Raw genomic sequence first — 23,664 nt, 5'->3', positions numbered from 1 at the left:
GATTCATTCAGTGGCGTAAAGCTCTATCAGATATTTGGAAAGTAGTTATTTTAGCATCAGAGAGCCGAGAGAAAATAACATTTCCAGGTCAGCCAACTTCGTATACTTCATATACCGTATACCTTGGCACTTTAAGAACACATATTCTCCTAATTGATGAAAAAATTTGCATTTGAACTATTACAAAATATCCTCGAGAGAATGTGGAAAACTGTTAAACAGAATGGAGCTCATATTAAATAATGACATTTAAAAGCACATTACAAATACCAACACTTGATTATTTTATCCCGGCTAGTTTCTATTTCTATTTATTGCAGTTTCGGAACAGTATACTTTATCTATTCTTTCGGTAACGGTAATATCTACTCTTTCAGTTGGGAAACAATTCAATGTAGAAAATAATATTTCTGCATGGTAATTATTTCAAGTGATGCATGTTTAATGAATTCGAATGTCACATTTTGATATCTTATTCCCTTATAATCTCGTAGAGGTTTACTTTCCTATAGCAGAACAACAATAAAAAACAACGGAAGATTTAAGGGAGACGCAAATATGTGAATGAGTTATTGGTTGGTTTGGTGGATTGGAATTTAGCGGTCTTTTCGGCAACGAGGCCATTTACGACGTAGATGGAATCCGAATTTAAGGTGGAATCCGAACCATCAAGATGGGTTCAAGTTTCAAAGCTTTCCTACTGGAAATCGAACCCAAGTCCTGTTCACCAAAGCCGCGTGCGCTGACCACTCGATCAAGTGAGAGCTATTATATTTAGTCTTGAGAGCATAAATGCCATATGTCATATTTTTCTCAATATTGACTTTGTCAATAGTTTGATATTTCTATGTCAGATGCACAAATAACAAATGTCCACTGTAAATAGCTTCTTGGTAATACATAGTGAACAGTTGTCGCAAAACTCAAACTCTCTGCTTTCCAGGGGCATACTTATCGCTTCGAAACGGTCTCCTGATAAATAGAAAACTGGACACGACATTTGTGCTCTCAAGACTCGAATATATTGTAGTAAACTTACCGTAACATTTGTACTTTGCATGAAGGTGCGACAACCACCCTCGTCAGGGAAATCTCCCAAACTACTGTTTACTTCTTGCATTTGTTTCTCCTTTGCTTGTTTGAGGAAGCCATAGTTGCTGGTGAGAACGATATTCTCTAATTGGTGGAGAGCATCTAATGACGGCTGCAGCTGACAGCTGTTAAGCAACTCGTACAAACTACTTTCCTCCTTCTCCTCCTGGAACACAACCAATTGGAATAAAAGTTAGAGGATTTGTGTTAGTAAAGAGTAAGTCTGTAAGAAACATATTTCCAAAGAGCGTGTAGATCAACTTAACAAATATAGGGTCCAACATTTTCAAATTAAAATGTGAACAAAATAACAAGTGTAAATGTAATAACATATATAAATTTGATCAAATAAAGTTAACATCATTATATTTTGAATTTAAGAGTAGCTGAGCGGCAACCATCACTTCCTTGTCTCAAATCTTTGTTTCTTGCGTGATGACTACATATCAATACCCGGTCGAAAATGCTAAATGTTTCTTTTGTGTGTATTTTTATATCTTTCGTGAGTTAACCTCTAAATAATTGGAAGATTTTGTGTAAAACTTATAAAATTATGTAGATAAAGGAGAAAGAAAGAAAAATTTTCCTAATATGAAATAGAATCAGTTTCAGTTTTCGTAAAGTCAAAATTTGAATATCAATTAAAAACGTAGGCGTCTTCTAATTCTTTCCACGTGGATATTGCACATGGAGATTTCCCGCAAGAAATCATTTATGAAACTCACAATAATGATTGCCATTATTGACGTTACCAATTTATTACTATATGTTAGTATTTATACTCTTAGTTTCCCTCTAAGTACTACGCAGATAATTCAATACACTTGAGCCCACCTCCGCTGGAACTCCTGAAAGAAGATGCATCAAAGGACCGTTTTTCGATCGTCGCTTTAGACTCGCTTCGAAACTTATCATTCTGCTTCATAGTAGTAAGGGGGAGACCTGAGGAAACTTTTTGGCCCCTGGGTCCCTGCCTCAGGACCCATGGTCCCTGGCCCGGGGTCAATGACCTAGGGGTACCATGGCCCACCCCTTAATTTTGGCAGGGGTACATAGGACCACCCCAGGACCCCATGGTCCATGGCCCGGGTCAATGACCTAGGGGTACTTAGGACCACACCCCTCTAGAATTTGGCAGGGGTACATAGGACCACCTCCCTTAAATTTTGGAAATTGCCAAATCTAAAAATTTGGTGTGGTAGCCTAGGACCATAGTATGTACCTCTATTAGTATTTGGGGTCTATGTCGTTCCCTTTCATGGGTAAAAAAAAATTGCCAAAAATTTAAATTTCGGAAGTTTTTGACCTAATTTATATCCTTTGATGAGGTGTTATTTTCATATATAGTTATATGGGTATATACAGATGTCAAATACCTTTCATAAGACATGGGTATATTAATGCATCCCTTTAAATTTTGGGATGGATACTTTGGCCCACCCCGTTCAATTTTGGAAATTGCCCAATTTAAACATTTGGTATTATAGTATAGAACCATAGTATGTATTACTATAAATTCGGGTGGTCCACCTCGTTCCCTTTCAGGGGTACAAAAAAAAAATTGCCAAAATATAAACGTAAGCAATACGTTGTACCACGTGTTTGGTATTTGGACCAATTTATCCTCTTGGATGAGGTCCTATTACCTTATATAGTTATATGTTTGTATACAGGTGTTCATTTCCTATTGTAAGACATAGGTACATTTGTGCACCCCTTTAAAAATTTGGCAGGGATGCCTTGGCCCACCCCTTAAATTTTGGAAATTGCCCAATTTAAACATTTTGGTACAATAGTATAGAACCCTAGTATGTATTACTATAAATTTGGGTGGTCCACTTCGTTCCCTTTTAGGGGTACAAAATTGCCAAATTTTAGTACAACCACATGTTTGGTTTTTTTGGCTCATTTTATTCCCTTGGATGAGGTCCTATTACCTTATATAGTTATATGGGTGTATACAGGTGTTTATTTCCTATTGTAAGACATAGGTACATTTGTGCACCCCGGCAGGGGTGCCTTGGCCCACCCCTTAAATTTTGGAAATTGCCCAATTTAAACATTTGGTATAATAGTATAGAATCCTAATATAGATCACTATAAATTTCGGTGGTCTATCTCGTTCCCCTTTTAGGTGTATAAAATTGCCAAAATATAAACGTAAGCAATACGTTGTACCACGTGTTTGGTTTGACCTAATTTATTTCCTTGGATGAGATCCTATTACCTTATATGGTTATATGGCCATGTATAGGAGTCCATTCCCTATTATGAAACATAAGTACATTTGTGCACCCCGGGAATGGTACCTTGGCCCGCCCCTTAAGTTTTAGAAATTGCCAAATTTAAACATTTGGTATCATAGTACTGGACCCTAATATGTTGAGTTTAACGTCCCCTTGAAACGATGATGAAAAATGATAGGAGGAAACATGAACTTACTTCGTTGCGGATTGAAGCAGAGACCTCACACGTTAAAGACAAGCGCTGAGCCATCGTACTCCATTCAGTGCGAACAGTTTCGCGTATGAAAAGAAGACGAGCAGATTATGTTACATTACACATTTCAGTGCGAGCAGTTTACACTAGGTTTTATGTTTCATATAGAAAGATAGAAGATCTGTGTTGTTATCTTTTTTTACTTCGTGTGCGACTTTGACCTTGAAGAAAACCTTGCTGACTCAGTGCTAAGCATTGACGTATACACATAATCTTATTGTTTAGTTGGCTGTATTTAGATATGAATCAGACATTTAAGGATGTTGGTTCCAATCCAGTTGTGTTCGCTGTAACTCAGTGCCTGAGCGATACTTACCGAGATTTTTCCAGTGTTGCCAACACTATCAGGATGAATCGATTCTTTTAGTCGGAGCAGTTTCGTGACGAAAACTAATTTTTGTTTTGTACACAAAATTTTTCTGAAACAGAATTTTGTTTGTACATAAAATTTTTTTCTGAAACAGTTTTTGTTTTGTACACAAAAAAAATTCTGAAACAGAATTTTGTTTTCGTACACAAAAATTTTTTCTGAAAACATTTTTTTTCGTACACAAAAATTTTCTGAATCAGTTTTTTTTTCGTACACAAAAAATTTTCTGAAACAGAATTTTATTTTGTACACAATTTTTTATTTCGTACACAAAAAAAAGTTCTGAAACAAAAATTTAGTTTGATTTTTTTTCCGTTAAACATTGATTTATTTTACCGGTAAACTGATTCAGAAAAAAGAAATTGAAATCGCAGTACAGGAAAAAAGAATTTGATTTTAGGATGTGAAATAAAACACAGAATCATGTTTTTGTACATTTATTTTTAGCATGTGAAATAGAATACAGAATTTCTTTTTCTTCAAAGGAAGACGTGTCCGTGACGGGTACAAATTCTGTAAAGAGAAAATAAAAACATATGAATATGCATGATAATATTTATTTTTTTCTGTGAAAGAAGAAAAACAGATTATTAACATCGAACTAACTGATCAAGAGAGAGTGAGATGAGAAAAGAAAAGCAAATGTGACGTACCTGAATACCTTTTTTTTTCTCCACTGGTTTTCTGCAAGGTGATGTCATCTGAGTTTTGTCTCCGCTGTGGCCACGTTGAAGCATGTCCCGTGTTGCGGTTGATTCTTTGCCCCGTCTTTGGGAAGTGATGTTGGTGGAATTAGGGAAAAATATGGCTGTTATTTTGTTCTGGCTTTTTTATACCCATAGGGCAATGTCTCGTATGTGTCTGGTACTAATCGGCGTTTTTTATAGTTAAAACTGTACTTCTTTTCTTCAGGTTTTGTGACAAGCTGATGATCGTGGGTTCTGTAAATTTTATGTGGCGTGCTAATGGAGATTTTTTCACTCGATTGATTTATGATCATTTGCTCCAGACTATTAAAATTTAGCTTTTGACTTGCTGTATAATTGAGTGTAAACCCACGAATTTTGCATACATAACTGGTTGATTTAGTGTCGGGGTTGTAGATTTCCAAGGCGTACTGTTTTGGGCCACCAGACACGAATTTTTTAATGTATGCTTTTGGTCCAATTGATTCCAGTTCATTTGACATTGAACCAAGAAATACTTCTGGTTCTATTGTGGGCTCTGATGGTCGCTGCGTGAATATTACGGAATCTGTATCGAAATATAGTACTCTTTCTTGCAGCAATTCTAAATATTTGTAGAGTTCCAGACGAGCTTGACACGTTGTAAATGCTCCAAGGACAACATTAGCATTGTGATTTTGTACTGGAACATCATCTTCATACTGCCAATAAAGGTATAACAACGAATCGTTAACAGGTAAAATTTGGTTGACTTTTATGTCTGGAGCAGTTAATTTCTGATGCAGTTCTTTGGGGTCGTTAATGATGGTCGTTTGGCTGAAATTGTTTCTTATAGCAAGTCGTCCCCAGAAGGCATTCAAACAGAGTTTTGCAAGACTACGACGTGCTGAATTTGTCATTATATTTGTTGCATCCAAAGTTATGCCTTCCCGTTGTTGTACCACTTGAATATACTGCTGCTTTTCTTCTTCGGTGACGCAATTGGCAGGCCATCCAGAAGCTTCCAGCTTCGATTTCAAAAATGTGTTAATGTATTCGCTGAATAATCCGCCAGTTTTGGTTTCTGGGTCATATACGGTGATGTCGTAATCCCAAATTTCGTAAATTTCAATGACTTGATACCCAAGTTCAATGGCTTTTTGAATTTCATAGGACACCCACGTTCCTGTTAGACTTCGTTCACTGTCCGAATGTGTACATTCAGAATCTTGATTTAATGCTGTGGCACAGGCAGCACAAAGTGGAAACAACAACTTCTTATTTGAGCGAAATGGCAGCACTGGATGAAACACATTTCTGCTAGGCAAAATCTTCAACTTGACCAATCCGTTAACATCTTGAATGTCGGGCATTTCTGGATCTCCCTGTAGATATATTCGTGGATGCCCTATTGGATACCGTCCACATTTATTCACATAAGGATACAGGGAAACGATATCCAAGAATTTTATTTCTTCGCCTTCATTTTCATTTGCGACGTGATACAATTTAATGGCATTAACACGGCCACCATAGAAGCTGTCTCTTGGATTTAATGGTGTCTTATTCATATAAGGATGTGTGCTTAAAGAAGAGGCCAATGCTGGATTGGATTTTAACACTTGACGAAATTCACATTCCCACATTTCATGTACTTTATATCCCATGGATCGTGATAACTTCATTTTACGTTGTGTTCTCTCGTAGCGATAGTTCATTGTTTCTTCGGAGTTCTCATAAATGGGCTGATCACGGCCTGTAGGGATACATAGAGGACAGCCATGGAATCTACAGCCTTCAAATTCATACACGTGTTCCTCTTTAGTGTCGGGATCTTTGTAGTAGCCGTCCAGATGAAAACCAGCAACATAAACTTCTTTTCCTCTCGCAGCATGCAGAATTGGATGGCCCTCTTCTTCCTCCATGTAGGCAAGCCACTGCAAAGCAATCCGTGACTGATTGTTTCTGTGACGGTATCCGCGTGCAGGAAGAATGCTAATAGTATTGGGTTTCAAGAAATTTCGTCGAAATACTAAATTGCACGCACTCGCCAAAGTGATAGCCTCCAGGAAAGGATTGACGTGAGTTTCTTGTTCAAAAGTGGTCATAAAAGATATACAAGCCATTCGAAGTACGTTGACGTCCTGAACACAATAGTTTACCAATTCTTCTTGGAAAATAAACGTATCGTTTTGGTGTTCGTTGTACCATGTCATGAATTTTTCTCGTTCATCCACTTTCATTTCATCTGCACCATAATAATGGATGTCCGGTAATTTTCCCACATACGTTTCATTTGCAGCAGTATTAAAAAAGTGTGGAAAATATCCTTTGGTCGCTGGTAAATGAAATGCCTTGGATAATTTACTTAAAGCCATTGGCATAAAATTTAAGGAGTCAATAAACGATAAGTGATTCACTTTCATGCTTAAAATTTTTGCTCCGTTCAAGATCAAGGTAGGTTTCAATTCATGTTCTTCCACTAAAGATTTAAGAATAAAATGACCATCATATCCCTTAGAGTTATGTGCCAAAGATACAATAAATTTGATGTTAGGTCGTGGTTGACGTAAATACGCAAGAAAGGCATTGATCGGATCATCTTGAAAAATATGTTCCCGCTGTCCACAAACTTCACACGGATGATGTATATCTTCATCTTGAACACAGTTGTAACATACTTGTTGGGCCACCAGTAAATTGGGCTTATGAATAAACGTGTCTTCATCGAAGAAAGTATCCTGTGTGGCTTCGATATCATAGAAAACAATCATAGCCTTCTTGGCATGTAACATTGATGGGACTCCAGGTTTTAATTGAGTCGTATCAGGCTTCATGTAGCATTGGTGAGTAGACGTAACGTGTTTATGACATACATTACAAAAATAATCTGTACAATCATGTTTTCTTTCCCCTGTACGGACAAACGAATAAATGCGTAGACATTTGGAACACTGTTTCACCATCTTGCATATTGGTTGGCCCTTATGATATGGTACAGTCAGATGATTTGTATAGCATGTTTCACCATAAAATTCACGATTGCATTCTGGGCACTGCTTCTCCGTATTGGTCTTACTGCATGGTGGTTTCTGCAAACATTTCTCACACATGGCCGAACAGTTCTTGACGTGTCTATTTCTGTTATTATATTTTTTGTGGCATGCTACACAATAATATCCAGTAGAAAAAACAGACGTTAATGACGTGATGATGTCATAATGTGAATTGATGCACATTAAATTGATTGGAATCTTGTCTTCGCCACCCGGCCCTTCATACAGAATATCTTCTCCGGAAAAGCTGGTGTATACGGTAAGTTTATAATTTGTCAAGTAGCGTTGCAATTGTCGCAATTCTTCCACGGATCCCCCATGGTCTAAATTCACTGAGGATCGAGACAAAAGTTCATGTACGTCAGGGAGAACAACACACTTGCACTGTTTGCGATATTGATCGTAAACTTTTTTATTTGTATCCTTATATTTCTTTAGTCCAATAGCAATCACAATTGCATAAGCCAAGCAATTCTTGTCGGTGTTTTTTACTCGTAGAATGCCATTCTTGCGTTTTAGTAATTCGTCGTTTGATAAAAGACCTCGACGCACCAATCCAAATCCACGGGGCACATCCACATGATGAAAATGTACAATGAACGGTTCGTTCATGAGAAAACTATCGTTACTTTGAAGGATGCGATCAAAGGAAGCCCATAAAGTCTCCAGTGTCAAATTACTTGCACGCCGAAAAGATAAATAAAACGGTTTGTTCTTCTCATCGTGGGATAAAATCGATAATCCAACCATCGATAATTCGTCGACATTTTCCAATAAGTAATCCAGCATCTGTTGAAAGGAGGCCTGAACCCACTCAACAATATCGGTGTCACTGGTCGGAGCATTAATTTGAATTTCCAGCATTCGTCCTTCAAGATTAAAACGCCGATAATGTCTATTAATTTCTCGCAAGACAGTAAAGCCAGAAGTAGCCATATTCAAATAGGAAAAAGATCAGGTAAGCAGAAAAGGAATAGGCAAAGAAAACAAATATCTAAAACGAGAGAGAGAAAAAAAAGCACGAATTAAAATTGAATTCAGAAAATCGCTAACATATTTAACTATATCAAAATGATACACGATCAATCCTAAAAGAATTATCATATCTCAAACAGTTCTACTGTTAAAAATTTTTATTGTCGTCAAACCCGGGACCAATATCAACATGTAACTGACCTAACTTTCTGTAGTGATAAAAAGAATGAATGAAATTGTTTTTCTAACTGTGCTGAGAGAATCATTGTAGTAAGCATTTTTCCTCTGACACTGAACTTTAAAACGTATAACGAACATGAAACGAAAACAAAATCTCATGCGCTTGCTTTTCTCGAGCTAAGGCAAGAAAGACTCGAATTCGATTCTCGGCGGGAGATCAGATCCCACATTAAACTGAAGGTCCACGTCTCACGTTGTGGGGGAACAAATTCGTGCGTAGTTTCTTTGTTTACGTTAATGGTAACTTTCAGAAACTGAGCTAAGTGGTTAGCGTTACGCACCTCTGGCCCGGGTTCAACACCCAGTATGCGATCAGATTCAACATTAAGCTGTATTCCTAGCCCCCCCCCCCCACTACTGAAGGGACGCTAAACCAAAATCAATAAATTTCTCGTGCTTACTTCTAATGTGTGGGATGTGGCCCGGGTTCAACACCCAGTATGCGCTCAAATTCAACATTAAGCTGTATTCCTAGCACCCCCACTACTGAAGGGACGCTAAACCAAAATCCACAAATTTCTCGTGCCTACTTCTAATGTGTGGGATCCCCGGTCAATTAAGTAAGGGTTATTCTTCCATTTGCTAAATAATTCATGCTAAAATAAAAAACAGTGATATTAAGAAACGCGGTTGATACTTACCTCAAATTCAAGGAACGGAGTAAAGTCACGCTGTCACTAGAGGTACACCTACGTTCATTCACGATCTTCGTGGAAGTAGGATTTGAAAAATGAAATTAAGAATTTTATTTAGATCTAAAACGGGTTCAACTATAAAGTGACAACACTATCAGCCAATCAGAAACGAGGAAAATGAATCAATGACATCACGAAGAACCAATGAAAACACAGCTTTCATCATGTATCATGAGCCGAAACGTGATGTAAGAAACAATCTGATTGGTTGTGACATTATTCACGTTTTTCTCCTTACACATCAATCGTTACGACATCTAGTATCGCAATTTTGATCATGACATCATACCGTTGACTCGTTAGTTTCTTACGACATTCAAATTACCACATCTAAAAAATGTGATTCATTTTCCTTAAACTTGATTGGAAAAAATGTAACACTCATCGATATGTTACGAAACTGTCTTTGACATAAATGTAAAGTTGAGCTTTAAAAGTCCGTCAGCTGACAAAAAAATGCTGATGTAGTATAAGCAGATTCTGCAATTTCACAATAACAAGCTTCTATGCGTAACAACGAGCAGAAATATGTAGTAATGTAACATAATCTGTTCATGTTCTTTTCATACGCAAAACTGCTCGCACTGAAGTTGGCATGGTGGCTCAGCGTTTTTTTTCTAATGTGTGAGGTCTCTGCTTCAATCCGCAAGCAAGTAAGTTCATGTTTCCTCCTATCATTTTTCATCATCGTTTCAAGGGGACGTTAAACTCAACATTTCCTGAAACTAGCACCAAGAATCGAACTCGGGACCATTACATAGTAATCAACAAACTAAAACTTCTCAATGGGGCACGGTCGCTTAGCGCTTGTCTCTAGTGTATGAGGGCCCAGCTTCAATCCTCAGTCAAGTAAGTTCATGTTTCGTCCTATCATTTCTCATCGTTTCGCGGGGACGTTAAATTCAACATTTCCAAGAATCAAACTCGGGACGATTCCAAGGTATCCATGTTCACCCCTAAAGCGGAACAAAAAAAAGCCCCCTAAAAGGGAACGAGGTGGACCACTGTATCCATGTTGACCCCTAAAGCGGAACAAAATGGCCCCTAAAAGGGAACGAGGTGGACCACTCAAATTTATAGTAATATATATTAGGGTCCAGTACTATGATACCAAATGTTTAAATTTGACAATTTCCAAAATTAAAGGGATGGAACAAGGTACCATTCCCAAAAATTTCAAGGGGTGCACAAATGTACCTATGTCTTATAATAGGTATGGACACCTATACATGACCATATAACCATATAAGGTAATAGGATCTCATCCAAGGAAATAAATTAGGTCAAACCAAACACGTGATACAACGTATTGCTTACGTTTATATTTTGGCAATTTTGTACCCCTAAAAGGGAACGAGGTAGACCACCCAAATTTATAGTAATCTATATTAGGGTCCAGTACTATAATGTAATAGGACATCATCCAAGGGAATAAAATGAGCCAAAAAACCAAACATGTGGTTGTACTAAAATTTTGGCAATTTTGTACCCCTAAAAGGGAACGAAGTGGACCACCCAAATTTATAGTAATACATACTAGGGTTCTATACTATTATACCAAATGTTTAAATTGGGCAATTTCCAAATTTAAGGGGTGGGCCAAGGCACCCCTGTCAAAATTTAAAGGGGTGCACAAATGTACCTATGTCTTACAATAGGAAATGAACACCTGTATACACCCATATAACTATATAAGGTAATAGGACCTCATCCAAGGGAATAAAAATGAGCCAAAAAACCAAACATGTGGTTGTACTAAAATTTGGCAATTTTGTACCCCTAAAAGGGAACGAAGTGGACCACCCAAATTTATAGTAATACATACTAGGGTTCTATACTATTGTACCAAATGTTTAAATTGGGCAATTTCCAAAATTGATGGGGTGGGCCAAGGAACACCTCCCAAAATTTTAAAGGGTGCACCAATATACCCATGTCTTATGAAAGGTAATGAACCCCTGTATATGCCCATATAACCATATAGGGTAATAATACCTCATCAAAGGGGATAAATTAGGTCAAAAACCTCCGAAATTTAAATTTTTGGCAATTTTTTTTTACCCATGAAAGGGAACGACATAGACCCCAAATACTAATAGAGGTACATACTATGGTCCTAGGCTACCACACCAAATTTTTAGATTTGGCAATTTCCAAAATTTAAGGGGGTGGTCCTATGTACCCCTGCCAAATTCTAGAGGGGTGTGGTCCTATGTACCCCTAGGTCATTGACCCGGGCCATGGACCATGGGGTCCTGGGGTGGTCCTATGTACCCCTGCCAAAATTAAGGGGTGGGCCATGGTACCCCTAGGTCATTGACCCCGGGCCAGGGACTATGGGTCCTGAGGCAGGGACCCAGGGGCCAAAAAGTTTCCTCAGGTCTCCCCCTTACTACTTTCATCATCAAATTGAGTTCACTTAAGAGCCTTCTTGGCCAAAGGATACAGAGAAAATCGTTAGAAGTAAAGCCGGTGTTGTATTGAAGATCTGGTAACGTACAGATACATTTTGTATTCAGAACTTCAGTTTTACTTTGCTCTTAAGTAAGTAGCCGCAATACCTATCGTGCACACACTCTAGATGTTCAAATACTTATGAAAACCGTAAATGAGTGCTTCTCACAGATATCAAATCTTTTCAAGTTGTCGAACAGTGAGATGTAATTCAGAACGAATAGTGAAAGCTGCAGTATTGGTTGCTTCGTCCGTTAATATTTGGTCTAGGAATTAATTCGTGCGGTTGGTACGCACACATTGAAGCTGTAGTACAAACACAAAATACATAAATACCTTAAGAAAAATATTGTCCATCGCTAGCCACCACTTTCGCCCATCTGTCAGGCAATGTACGGATTCCGTGGCGAAAGAAGTCCTCATCCTTGGAAGCGATCCAGTCAGAGACCCATGTTTCGATATCTTCTGAAGAAGTAAACCGCTGTCCAATCAAATCGTTGTTCATGCAATCTAACAAGTAGCAGTCCGAAGGAGCAACGTCTGGTGAATACGGCGGGTGGGGTAAAACTTCCCATCCGACATTTTCTAAATAGGTTTTGACCGGTTTTGCGACATGTGGGCGAGCGTTATCATGTTGAACAATAAGTTTATCATGTCTGTTCTCCCATTCTGGTCGTGTTCTGGCCAGAGCTTGCTTCAAACGCATTAATTGTCGTCGATAACGTTCTCCATTCATAGTTTCACCCGGTTGCAGCAGCTCATAGTACACCACACCTTTCATATCCCACCATATGCACAGCATAACCTTTGCACAGTGAATATCTCGTTTTGGTTGTGATGGACCTGGTTCACCTGGTTTCACCCAGGCCTTTTTTCGTTTAGGGTTCTCGTAATGGATCCACTTCTCATCACCCGTAATAATTCGATGCAGAAACCCCTTTCTGCTCTGTCGTTGAAGCAGCAATTCGCAAATGGTTTTTCGTCTTTCAACGTCTCTGTCTTTCAATTCATGTGGAACCCAATGTGACATCTTTTGAATCATTCCCATGGCTTTCAAGCGTTTGGAGACTGTTGTTTGATCAACGCCTAATGCTGCTGCAAGTTGTTCCTGCGTTTGACACGAATCCTGCTCGAGCAATGCTGTCAATTCTTCGTCTTGAAATTTTTTTGGCTGTCCAGCTCGCTCTTGGTCTGCCAAGCCGAAATCACCACTTCTAAACCGTGCAAACCACTTCTGACACGTTCGCTCAGCTAGAGCATGGTCACCATACACTTCCACCAAAATACGATGACTTTCAGTCGCACTTTTCTGCATGTTAAAGTAATGCAGCAGGACACCCCGCAAAAACACTTTATCAGGCACAAATTGCGCCATGTTCACTTAACTACAAACTGGTGTTGTTGACGCTTTAATCCACTGCCCTATACTACGAACGATACGCGATGACAGGGGTTTGCAACACATGTGTGGATACACGGAACTGTGGGACGCTCCGTTCGTTGCGCCATCTCTTGTCCAACCGCACGAATTAATTCCTAGACCAAAATACTATAACCGATGCGCCTCCTCCGTGAACCTCACAGCTCTCAGGGTTAAGTGCTTTGTACTTTTGAAAATAGATTCGACAAGACATCAGGGACACATCAAAAGCTCTCCTGAGTTTTGTTTACATATAATATTCTTTAAATACAGAAAAAGACCATCAGAAGAATTTCAAACTCACACAAGTTTGTTCACTGGTGACCCTTGTTTATCAATCTTAAGATCTGATACATTTATACAGCACTCTTCTAAATAAAAAATAATATTCATAGTTTACAAATTAGGCAAGAGGCTCATCTGTATAACACTAGGAATAACAAATATATAAATGTTCCTTATCTAAGACTGTCTAAAACGTTAAACAGTTATCAGATAACCTATGAGAAAAAAAAATCGTATAAGTTGCTTGAGACTTCTTAACGAGGAACTACATAATTTATATGGTTTACCCAACATTGTTAGGCTCATCAAATCTAGGAGGCTCAGGTAGGCAGGTCATGTAGCCAGGATGGAAGAAAGTAGGAATACTTTCAAAGTCTTAACTGGAAGACCAACCGGAAAACGACCATTAGGAACACTTAGACGCAGATAGAGGACGATAGTAAGACGGATCTCACAGAAATAGGAATGCAAAGTAGAAACTGGATCCAGTTGGCTAAGGAAAGGAGCCAATGGAGAGCTTTTGTGAACGCGGCATTGAACTTCCGGGTTCCATAGGCCACAGAGTTAGTTAGTTAGTTGCCTGATACACTAACAAGTGAGCACGTAGACAGAGTTAATAGTAAATGGTTAATAATAACGCCCTTCCTTTCTTACAGGAGTATTTTGATTGCTCAATAGAAACGTTAAGTATTTCCTAATCTTGAATCTGTGTTAATAATTATTTTAACATATACTATTATTGTTATTTATTTTATATGGATATTTGTTTCTTATTTAATCATAGCTTATTATTCATTCATATATATGTACTAATAATATTATCTATTATGACGTTGTCTATTGCTATGTATAGCTTAATGACAATAAAATATTTATTATTATTATTATTATTATTATTATTATTATTATTATTATTATTATTATTATTATTATTATTATTATTATTATTATTGTAGAAGCGTCCTTGCTCAATAGTACGTGAAATGCATTGGAGTATCTCCGCTCGCGTTTATCAGGCACCTTGTCACTTCAGAAGAAGCGAACACGAGATCCAATTTCACCAACTGCAACAATTCGACTGAGTACGTTCTCGTTACAAAACTTCACAAATACATAGTTCATTTTCGAGTCCAGAGGTAGCGTGAAGGGTTACTATTATACGATATAGTAGTGCCAGTCTTTATTGAACACATCTTGTAAACAGAAAACAATCATGTAGAAACCTCTTGTGTTTGGTTAAGAATAGACCTTATCTGATAAATTATGGTATACAAAAGTGAATGTTATTTCTCTTACCATTTCGTCATTTTTGTGCAGAATCTTAATTTGTTTCCTTTGCACTCTCTGAACAAACTCTGTGTTTCTCTTCCGTACAACTTCCAACACTGTGCCATCGGAGCTCGTGAGTCTTGTACCCGTTATATCTAAATCTTCAGCTACTTCATTCCACATCTCATGCACTTTCAATAATAAGAACTCCTCTATTAACTCCAGAGTCACCTAAAAATAAAAAGTAAATAAATAAATAAATAAATAAATAAACAGTGAAAGAGAATACAAGTTTTTTTTTCTTTTTAACCAGACTATCAACTTGAAATGCTGAATTTGTTTGAAGATAGTATGGTGTATTGTATCTATTGTATGGTGTATGGTGTATTGTTAATAGAATGAACATATCACTTGGACACATCAGAACAAAAATATCTGTATAAATGTTTACATATTTAAATCTTATATAAAATATTAGGTATGTAGCTTAATAAATAATAACTTAATTTTTCATGTGAGATGAATATTACCTTACATAGTATTTCATTTTAGTTTTTAATGCTATTAGATACAAACAAATGATGTTTTTATGATCTAATATTATTATTGATTACGGAGTTCAGAGACCGGATGGAAACAGGGCTGAAGGAGAAAACATTAACTATCCATTGAAAACCTAATGATTTGCTTTTAATAGAGGCATAAAAATTATTATCATAGATGTGTTATTCTTGGTATTTTTAGAGTGGCGACTCTACATGAAGGTTCTATGCTAGACTTGCATTATGCAAGTGAATATTTAAATTTAACCGGAGGTTGCTTGCATCTATAAGTGTACCCTTCCTTGCAAAATTTTGTGTGTTCATAGACACATGCTCTGGGAATAGCTAAAATTTCAAGGTATTTAGATTTGGAAGAAGTTCGAGATTTCCCATTACAAACCGTAAAGCTCTCTTTTCTAAAACGACTATAGGTGTTAATAATGCAATAGAGTTTCACAAAATATTTTAATTTTGAATGAAAAAGTCCAAAATAAGTTGTTGGCAGAACATGTTGATTCACACTATTTCTTACAAGCTTTAACATGCAAAATTTGAGTCAATTTACTAGATAACTTCTGAATGTGGGTTTTCCAATCTAAGTATCTGTAACCCAAAGACCAAGAAACTTGATGGCAGAAACATAATTCAGCACTTTATCGTTAATTATTACCCTTAAATGTTTTCAATCTTACGTTAACTTCGCTGTGTTTAATGTTAGCTTATTTCTACGTAGCCACTCAATTTGACTGACTGAATTTGGGTGTTGTTGTTGTTGTTATTATTATTATTATTATTATTATTATTATTATTATTATTATTATTATTATTATTATTATTATTATTATAGAATGCTAGCTAATATTCTTACATCACCAAAGAATTACAAAGAAATAACAATAATAACAACAATGTAAGTGCTATCACAACTACAAATGAAAATGGTTTGAAATGAAATACAATAAAGTTTAACGTCTTACCATTGTGCCCTTTAGGCTAAAGGAGACGAAATATTAATATTAATACAAGTAAACGATTGTGAAAGACTTGATGGGAGGAAACAGAAGAGTCCCGAGAAAATCCAAAATACGATATCGTTCACCACAACTTCACATACTTCGGATCGAACCAGGAACCCTGTGCATCAAAGGTGAGTGCTCTAGTGTCTGAACGTGCCCCCGAAAATGTTTTTATATAGAGTTTTACTTCATTTTGCTTAAAATGGAAATTATTTTATTGTCTTTTATGTAAAGATCCGGCGCAGAAATCGCTCATGTATGTTAGGCGTATGGACAGAAAGTGACTTCCATTCAATTGCCACTGTTCGTTCACCTCTGGTGCTTGGGGTCCCGGGTTCGATCCCAGTCTCCGCTAAGTGAACTTTGTGGTGGACAAACACCGTGTGCGTAGGCTTCCTCGGGGTTCTCCCGTTCTTCATTCCACCATTTCATTCATTACTCATAATCACCGTCTCCTTTAGCCTAACCGGCATAACCGTGGGACGTTAAACTCAAAGATTTCATTTCATTTTCAATTGCCACTGTTTTCCTAAAAAAGAAATTTCATGCTATTGTATTCATCTCATTGGTCACGACGTTTGTAGACAATTGTTGCTGTGTATGTTCGAATGCTACACAGTGTGAAAGTGATATCGTGTTGTTAATAATTAAACTGTTTCTCAACCTTGCTAGTAGCGTGATTAAGGACAGAAGCAAGCTCGAACACAAAATTCACCATATTTTATTACGAAAAAGTTATGTATCAGTGTTGTAGAGACATCAACAGAAGAAAATAACATATTTTCTGTGTATTTTTTTTTTTTACTCAGACTGTACATCTATTTAAAGGACTCAAACTTAAACCTGAAGAGGAGGTGGTATCCTGAAACAAACAGCAATAAAAAGAAGAATGATTGCATAGTGTATTAATATTGTGTATAAAGTTCTACATGTACATAGCGCATAAAGTGTTTTGATACCTTTATATTAATTTATTTCACATAGTATTATTATGCGTATATCAAATCATTTGTGTTAATGATGCTAACAATATAATTAGCAAAAAATCGACGGAGTTACTTAAATTGTAGTACATTGGATACGAAAGCGGTTTGTTGACTTGTTTGTGGATGTTATAGTTCAAACAGTGGTAATATTGTATAAATAAGCAAGTAAATGTAAGTATTATTTGTGTGGTGCACGATAAATGTTGATAAAAGTCAAGTCTACAACTTGAACGAAAACTTTCCTTCATTAGCTTGTGCTACAATCTGCTATCTCCTTGTTACCTTGTCTTCATGTGATGTAACGGCTTCAGTCAAAGGAAAGGAAGAAATAACGTCTTTCATCTCAGTTTGTTCCTCCTTAATCTTGTGGTAGAGCGCGTAGGCTTTTGGCCGAACACTTCCGAAGAGATCAGTTATTGTAGAACTCGATTTTCGGTCTCGGTTCTTCAAGGAAGCAATGTCTCTCTGAAGTTTACCCATCAACGGTGCTTCAATATCTACAAAATAATCGTTATTTACCAACATATAATATATTATTAAATTATCTTCCAAACTAGTAGTAATTTCTCCTTATTTTTGGTAAGTTACTGTCTCATCAATAGAAAGGATGTACAGTTAAAAATTACGACTGTGATAGACCCTGATTACTCTATGAATTTCTACAAAGCATACCAACAATATAATACACTTTTCTCTTATTTGATAACTTCGCTTGTATAAACAAACAGTTCAGTTCCATATTTCAAATATAAATACGAGATCTTTTGAAAATTCGCGTTGCTTTTAAACAATATTTGTTTATTAGCCTGAATTCAAAGAATCAACATTTCGTCTATTTTTTCTTATTGGGCTTAATAATAATAATAATAATAATAATAATAATAATAATAATAATAATAATAATAATAATAATAATAATAATAATAATAATAATAATAATAATACTTTTAGTTTAATATTATTTTCATACTTATAAAAGCCTGAAGTCCACTGTACCACTATATCATACACAAAAATAACGTGAATATAAAAGACAAAGGAACCGCGGTGGCTCAGTGGTAGAGTGTTCACCTCTGGTGCATGGGGTTCGATCTCACTCGCGCCAAGTGAGCTATGTGTTGGACAAAAAACGTGCGCATGCGTTTTCTCGGGGTTTTCCCGTTTCTTCCCACTTTCATTCATTCCTCATAATCACCGTTTCCTTTAGCCTAGCTGGCATAAGCGTGGGACGTAAAACTTAAAAGACAAAGATAGTAAATACAATGTACAATGGAAATTCGACAGATTGTGCATAGATTATTTACACATGTAATAGCTATGTTGATCGCTTGGAGAGATATTTGAAAATTATCCAGAAGAGACATTTCAAGTTAACATCTCATGAAAAATTCATTTTCTGTTATGTTGGCAACGAAAATCATATGTAGTTGTAGTCCAATAATTTACTGTTTATAAAAATCTTTAAAAATATAATAGTTTTCCTCTCTTCATCATCGCAACGATATAAATTGACACGATGTCTGTAGCCAGTTGCACTGAACAGTCCACGTGCCACGATGATTGTTGAAGATTTGATCCAATGTTGATCGATAATAACCATACGTCTCTACCCTAGCCGATGGTTGTAAACCACTAAAAGCAAGTGCGAGCCGACACAAACAAATTTAGGAGTTCTGGAAATTAGTTAAATCAAGCTGAGGATAATGCAATCTAGGCTCTTGATACACTCGTCGCTATCTCCGAGACGGATAACAGGCAAAAGGCATTCCAGACATAAAATAAATAAATAAAAAAAACTTTCAAGATATTTTTTCGACTTTAGAAAAGTTGGAAGTTAATCAGTTCAGAGGGAAACATATAGACATTGACTACGCAGAACAAGACATGTTGACTGATGTTGGTAGAATACGTCTTATTATTAAGAAACAATAGATAAATGTTGAATAGTAAGGTAAGTAATAGAGAATACTGATTATTATATTATTTAGAACCAATTTAATTCAATTTTTCGACGATGATTAACGTAAGTCCAGTATTCAAATGTTCTGGTCTCCTTCCAACAAAGATAACAATTCTTCATAGATAAATGTATTCGTATTAGGTTTAAATTATATTGAGATTAGAATTACTTTAAGTAGAGTAACGTAACTTAAGACTAGCTTAACTAAGAAAGATATTGTTTAAGTTCATACATTTCTGTTTGAGTTGATTGCGGTACGTTTCCATCATTTTATATATTCAGTTATAAGTAGCTTATGTTTCTTAATTTTTACATTTGTTTCTTATCTAACCTCTTGCATTTGTTTTTACGTTGTACGTAATTATTGCATACCTCTTTCCTTCAGATTACCTTATTTGCACTTTGCTTATATATATATAATTATTTAATATTTTTTCTCCTTTGTTTCAGGAACGAAGATGTATCCGCAAGCCACAAACACAACAAGAGAACATTATGCCAATCAATTGACTTCTTCTACCTGCGACTGAGACTCGTTATCATCATAAAATTAGATTGTCGTAAAATAGAGCTACTGGAATTTTGGAGAATTTTCATTTTACTTAGATTAGTAACATAGTGATAGTTACAGATATCAGGTCCAGGAAGAGAGGTGAAAGGACCTGATTGGGTCCGGTATAATTTAGAGCATATCAATGGCATCAGCATTCATATTGTAAACAGATAAACAACATACATCTTGAAAACAAACAAAATCCTTATTTCTATTATATGAATCAATCTGATGACTTCCTAGGTTAATCCTATATAATTATTAAATATTTACATATTTATAGTTCTCACACAAACAAAAACAACTTTTTTCCCCTTGAAGATCAAAATCTTAGGATAGCATTATTCAAGAAACGTGCAGGCTCATCTCCCTTGTGACGCTTGGTAACAATCAAAACTGGATAATTCTTTATAATAAAGACAACAGTACATACACTGACAGTGCGCCGGTATCTGCTAGTACTCTTCTGATAATTTTACTACTCACAAGAAAAGTTGGTTTAGTTTATGATTCAACTAGAGATATTGATATATATGGATAATGCATACGTATTATCCAGTAAGTTTTGAAATAAAATTATTCTAACTTCTTTTATTCTTTCTATTCTAACTATTTTATTCTATTCTAACTATATTTATTCCCAACTTTTATGAGCATTAATAAAAGAAAGGAATAATAATAAAACAAAATGAAAACAAAACGGTACAAATTTGAATAGACATAAAATAATAACGTTAAATTAAACATAGCTTTACAACTTATAAGACCTCGTAATTTTGTACAATTGTGATGGAAAGTGGGGGAGAACGGGAGAACCCCGAGAAAACCTACAAACACAGTGTTTGTCCACCACAAAGTCCACACAGCGCAAGCTGGGATCGAACCAGGGATCCCAAGCACCGGAGGTGAACGCTCTACCACTGAGCCACCGCGCTCCTCGATCGGATTCATGTTGCAAATGTTGCAAAATATAAAAACGATTAAAAAATAACGGTACAAATCATTGTTCCATTCCTCGGCTTGTTGGCTAGCACACATTAGTAGGAAAGTTACTGTTTATGAAATTAAAACTGTTTTTTTTTTCTTTTCTATTTTTCTTGCCGTCTTTTTTTTCTGTTTGTTCTTTTTTCGCTACTTTTACATACGTTTCCGGTATTTTTGCACTGAACATCTTATCTCCATTTAATGTAATATATGGGAGAAAAGAATAAAGAATTTACCAAAGTGTTTCGTAGAAAATTAATGGATTAAAAGTACATTTTAGTCTGCGAATGCCAAACTAACATAGATATTTACATACAATGTTTATATAGCATCGCACAATGAAAATATGTTTTATTTTTCCATGTAAATATCCCGAATATGAATACGTGTACTATAATTTTTTTTAAGTATATATCGAATGTTCTAAAAATGGCGCCCACGGATTAATATTCTACAGTTCAAAATTAAGCAAAAATGTTATATGATGCAATACCTTCCGAGGCCTCATTCAGCCGTTATGGAGAATCAAAATTTCACTGTGTGACAACGTTGCAGATTAATTTGGAACCAATTTTATTTCTCAACAAATCCATCAAAGAGTTATATCGATTGCTACACTAATAAGTGATGCTAGTGTCGAAGTCTATTGACTTTAAGTGTCATCTGGAAAGAATTGATGCAACTTTTGAATGGATTTTTAGCTCTATTCTATGGTTCTTCATCTACGACGTTGCCACATAGTGCAATTCGGGTCTCCAGACGAGGACCCGAAAAGTATAAAAATGTATGTATTTTTGCTTCATTTGGACTTGTTGAATTGTGCTCTGTGGTCCGTGGGCACCATTTTTAGAACACCTCATATATATATTGTTTGTTTATTTTTTTGCAATGAACAAATAAATTAATAAATGTTGTAGGATTATTGGGAATGTTAGTCTGTAACATTTTAAATATTAATTTTCAAACGAGTTGATTCTCTAATTGAAGTGTTACCCGATAACAATATACTCGATTTTACATTAAAAAATGAAACTACCATAATAACCCACAATCTCTATCAAATTATTGTTACCTTGAATAGTGCCCTCTGATGTTCTGAGTACTCCAATCTTCCTCTCTTCCTCCCTCCATGCTTTAGCAAGCAACGTCAATATGCTTTCCCTCCGCTTTCCACGCCATGTAATCAAATGATGAACAGCTTCCGGTTCTTCGCATACATCCACCAAGCAACCCAGAAACACTATCTTTACTTCCAACATCGAATCCTGTAAGAAGAGGCAAAGTATGTAGGTTATACATACTAATATAGTGAAAAAAAAAAAAAAAAAAAAAAAAAGATTGTAATGATCAATAACATTTGTTGCCGATGTTAGCAATTAATGTTTTGCTCGTTGCTGTACTAGTAACAACAACGATTCCTCTTTATTAACAAAAATCAATGCTAAATAGAAATAAGAATCGAAGCTTTCCTGGCGGCGAATATTATAGAGATGTTCTCGGGATATCAGCCAGGTGAAGTCCGACGATAGAGCCGACGTTTCAAGAACTTTACATCATTCTCGTCTTCAGGGCGATTGTATAAGAGAACGTCAAGCTATAGACCAATCAGAGACACGGATTCTTAACCCCGCCCCCCCCCCCACATACACACACACAATTTTCCTCTCCTATATATAGTACACACGAACTGGTCTCAGTATAATCGCCCTGAAGACAAAAACGATGTCATTTCTTGAAACGTCGGCTCTATCGTCGGACTTCACCTGGCTAATATCCCGAGAACATCTCTATAATACTAAATAGGTCCACATCATAACATAAAGAAAAAGAAACAGATATACAAGGTGCTTACTTGCTAATAGGTGAATTTCAGATTTAAAATTTCAAATAATCTAGAAATTAGATATGAGATTATGGCTATTATCAAAGCATTATGAAACAACGTCCAAGCTGCTCTGGTCTCCTGTTCCCATGACATTATCCAAGTCAATCATGTGTTTAAAAAATATACATAATTTGAGAGAATACACTTCGTGCAAAATTGTAAACAAGTATACAGTCTATGTGAATATTCAATAACTGTGTTTCCGCGTCGAGAATTAGTAAGTATATATACTTATACAGGACTTATAAAACTCAATCAAATATATGATTACACAGTATAAATTGTTAGAATAAGTAAAATAATGGAAGTACGAGATAGGATAAACCTGCATATTAATTCAAACTCTAATATCACAATCTATATACAGAAAAATGAAAGTGACTATCGTTTGTGACTTAATAAGTCTTGAACTATCCAACCGATATCGATCAAATTTTCAATATAGATGAGGTTCGGGCCTGGGATGGCTTTTATCATTTCAATTTGACGTGCAACTTAGGGGAGTGAGTGATATATATCGTTGTCTGAGATCCAATACCGCGTAAGTAACATTTCAGCAATTTTACAGGAGAAACAAAAAACTGTGTAAAAACTAGTTTCAGCCTCATTATACGCGGTATTACTTTGAAGAAATAAAAGAGCCATTTGTCGTGATGTAGGTGTACTACTTAACCAGATTGTGCGCCATCCTATACTGATTCTAACGGTATCAAAAGAC

At 36.1% G+C, this 23,664-nt stretch overlaps 1 protein-coding gene across 1 annotated transcript in view; it reads right to left on the bottom strand.

Moving 5' to 3' along the window:
- The window catches only part of LOC145669038 (cilia- and flagella-associated protein 69-like), a 72,801-nt gene that overhangs the window by 1,042 nt on the left and 48,095 nt on the right, over window positions 1–23,664 (bottom strand). The window contains exons 11-14 of the mRNA XM_081737391.1: window positions 22,134–22,326; window positions 17,847–18,061; window positions 15,048–15,251; window positions 1,040–1,258 (exon numbers count right to left, since the gene is read on the bottom strand). Of these exons, the coding sequence (XP_081593517.1) occupies window positions 1,040–1,258; window positions 15,048–15,251; window positions 17,847–18,061; window positions 22,134–22,326 (831 nt within the window). The remainder of the gene's footprint in view (window positions 1–1,039; window positions 1,259–15,047; window positions 15,252–17,846; window positions 18,062–22,133; window positions 22,327–23,664) is intronic.

The sequence above is a fragment of the Thermobia domestica genome, chromosome 13, assembly GCF_964235325.1.
Source record: "Thermobia domestica chromosome 13, izTheDome1.hap1.1, whole genome shotgun sequence".
Classification (NCBI taxonomy): domain Eukaryota; kingdom Metazoa; phylum Arthropoda; class Insecta; order Zygentoma; family Lepismatidae; genus Thermobia; species Thermobia domestica.
The sequence above is the reverse complement of the archived record's forward strand: the minus strand, read 5'-3'. Positions and strand labels throughout refer to the sequence as shown.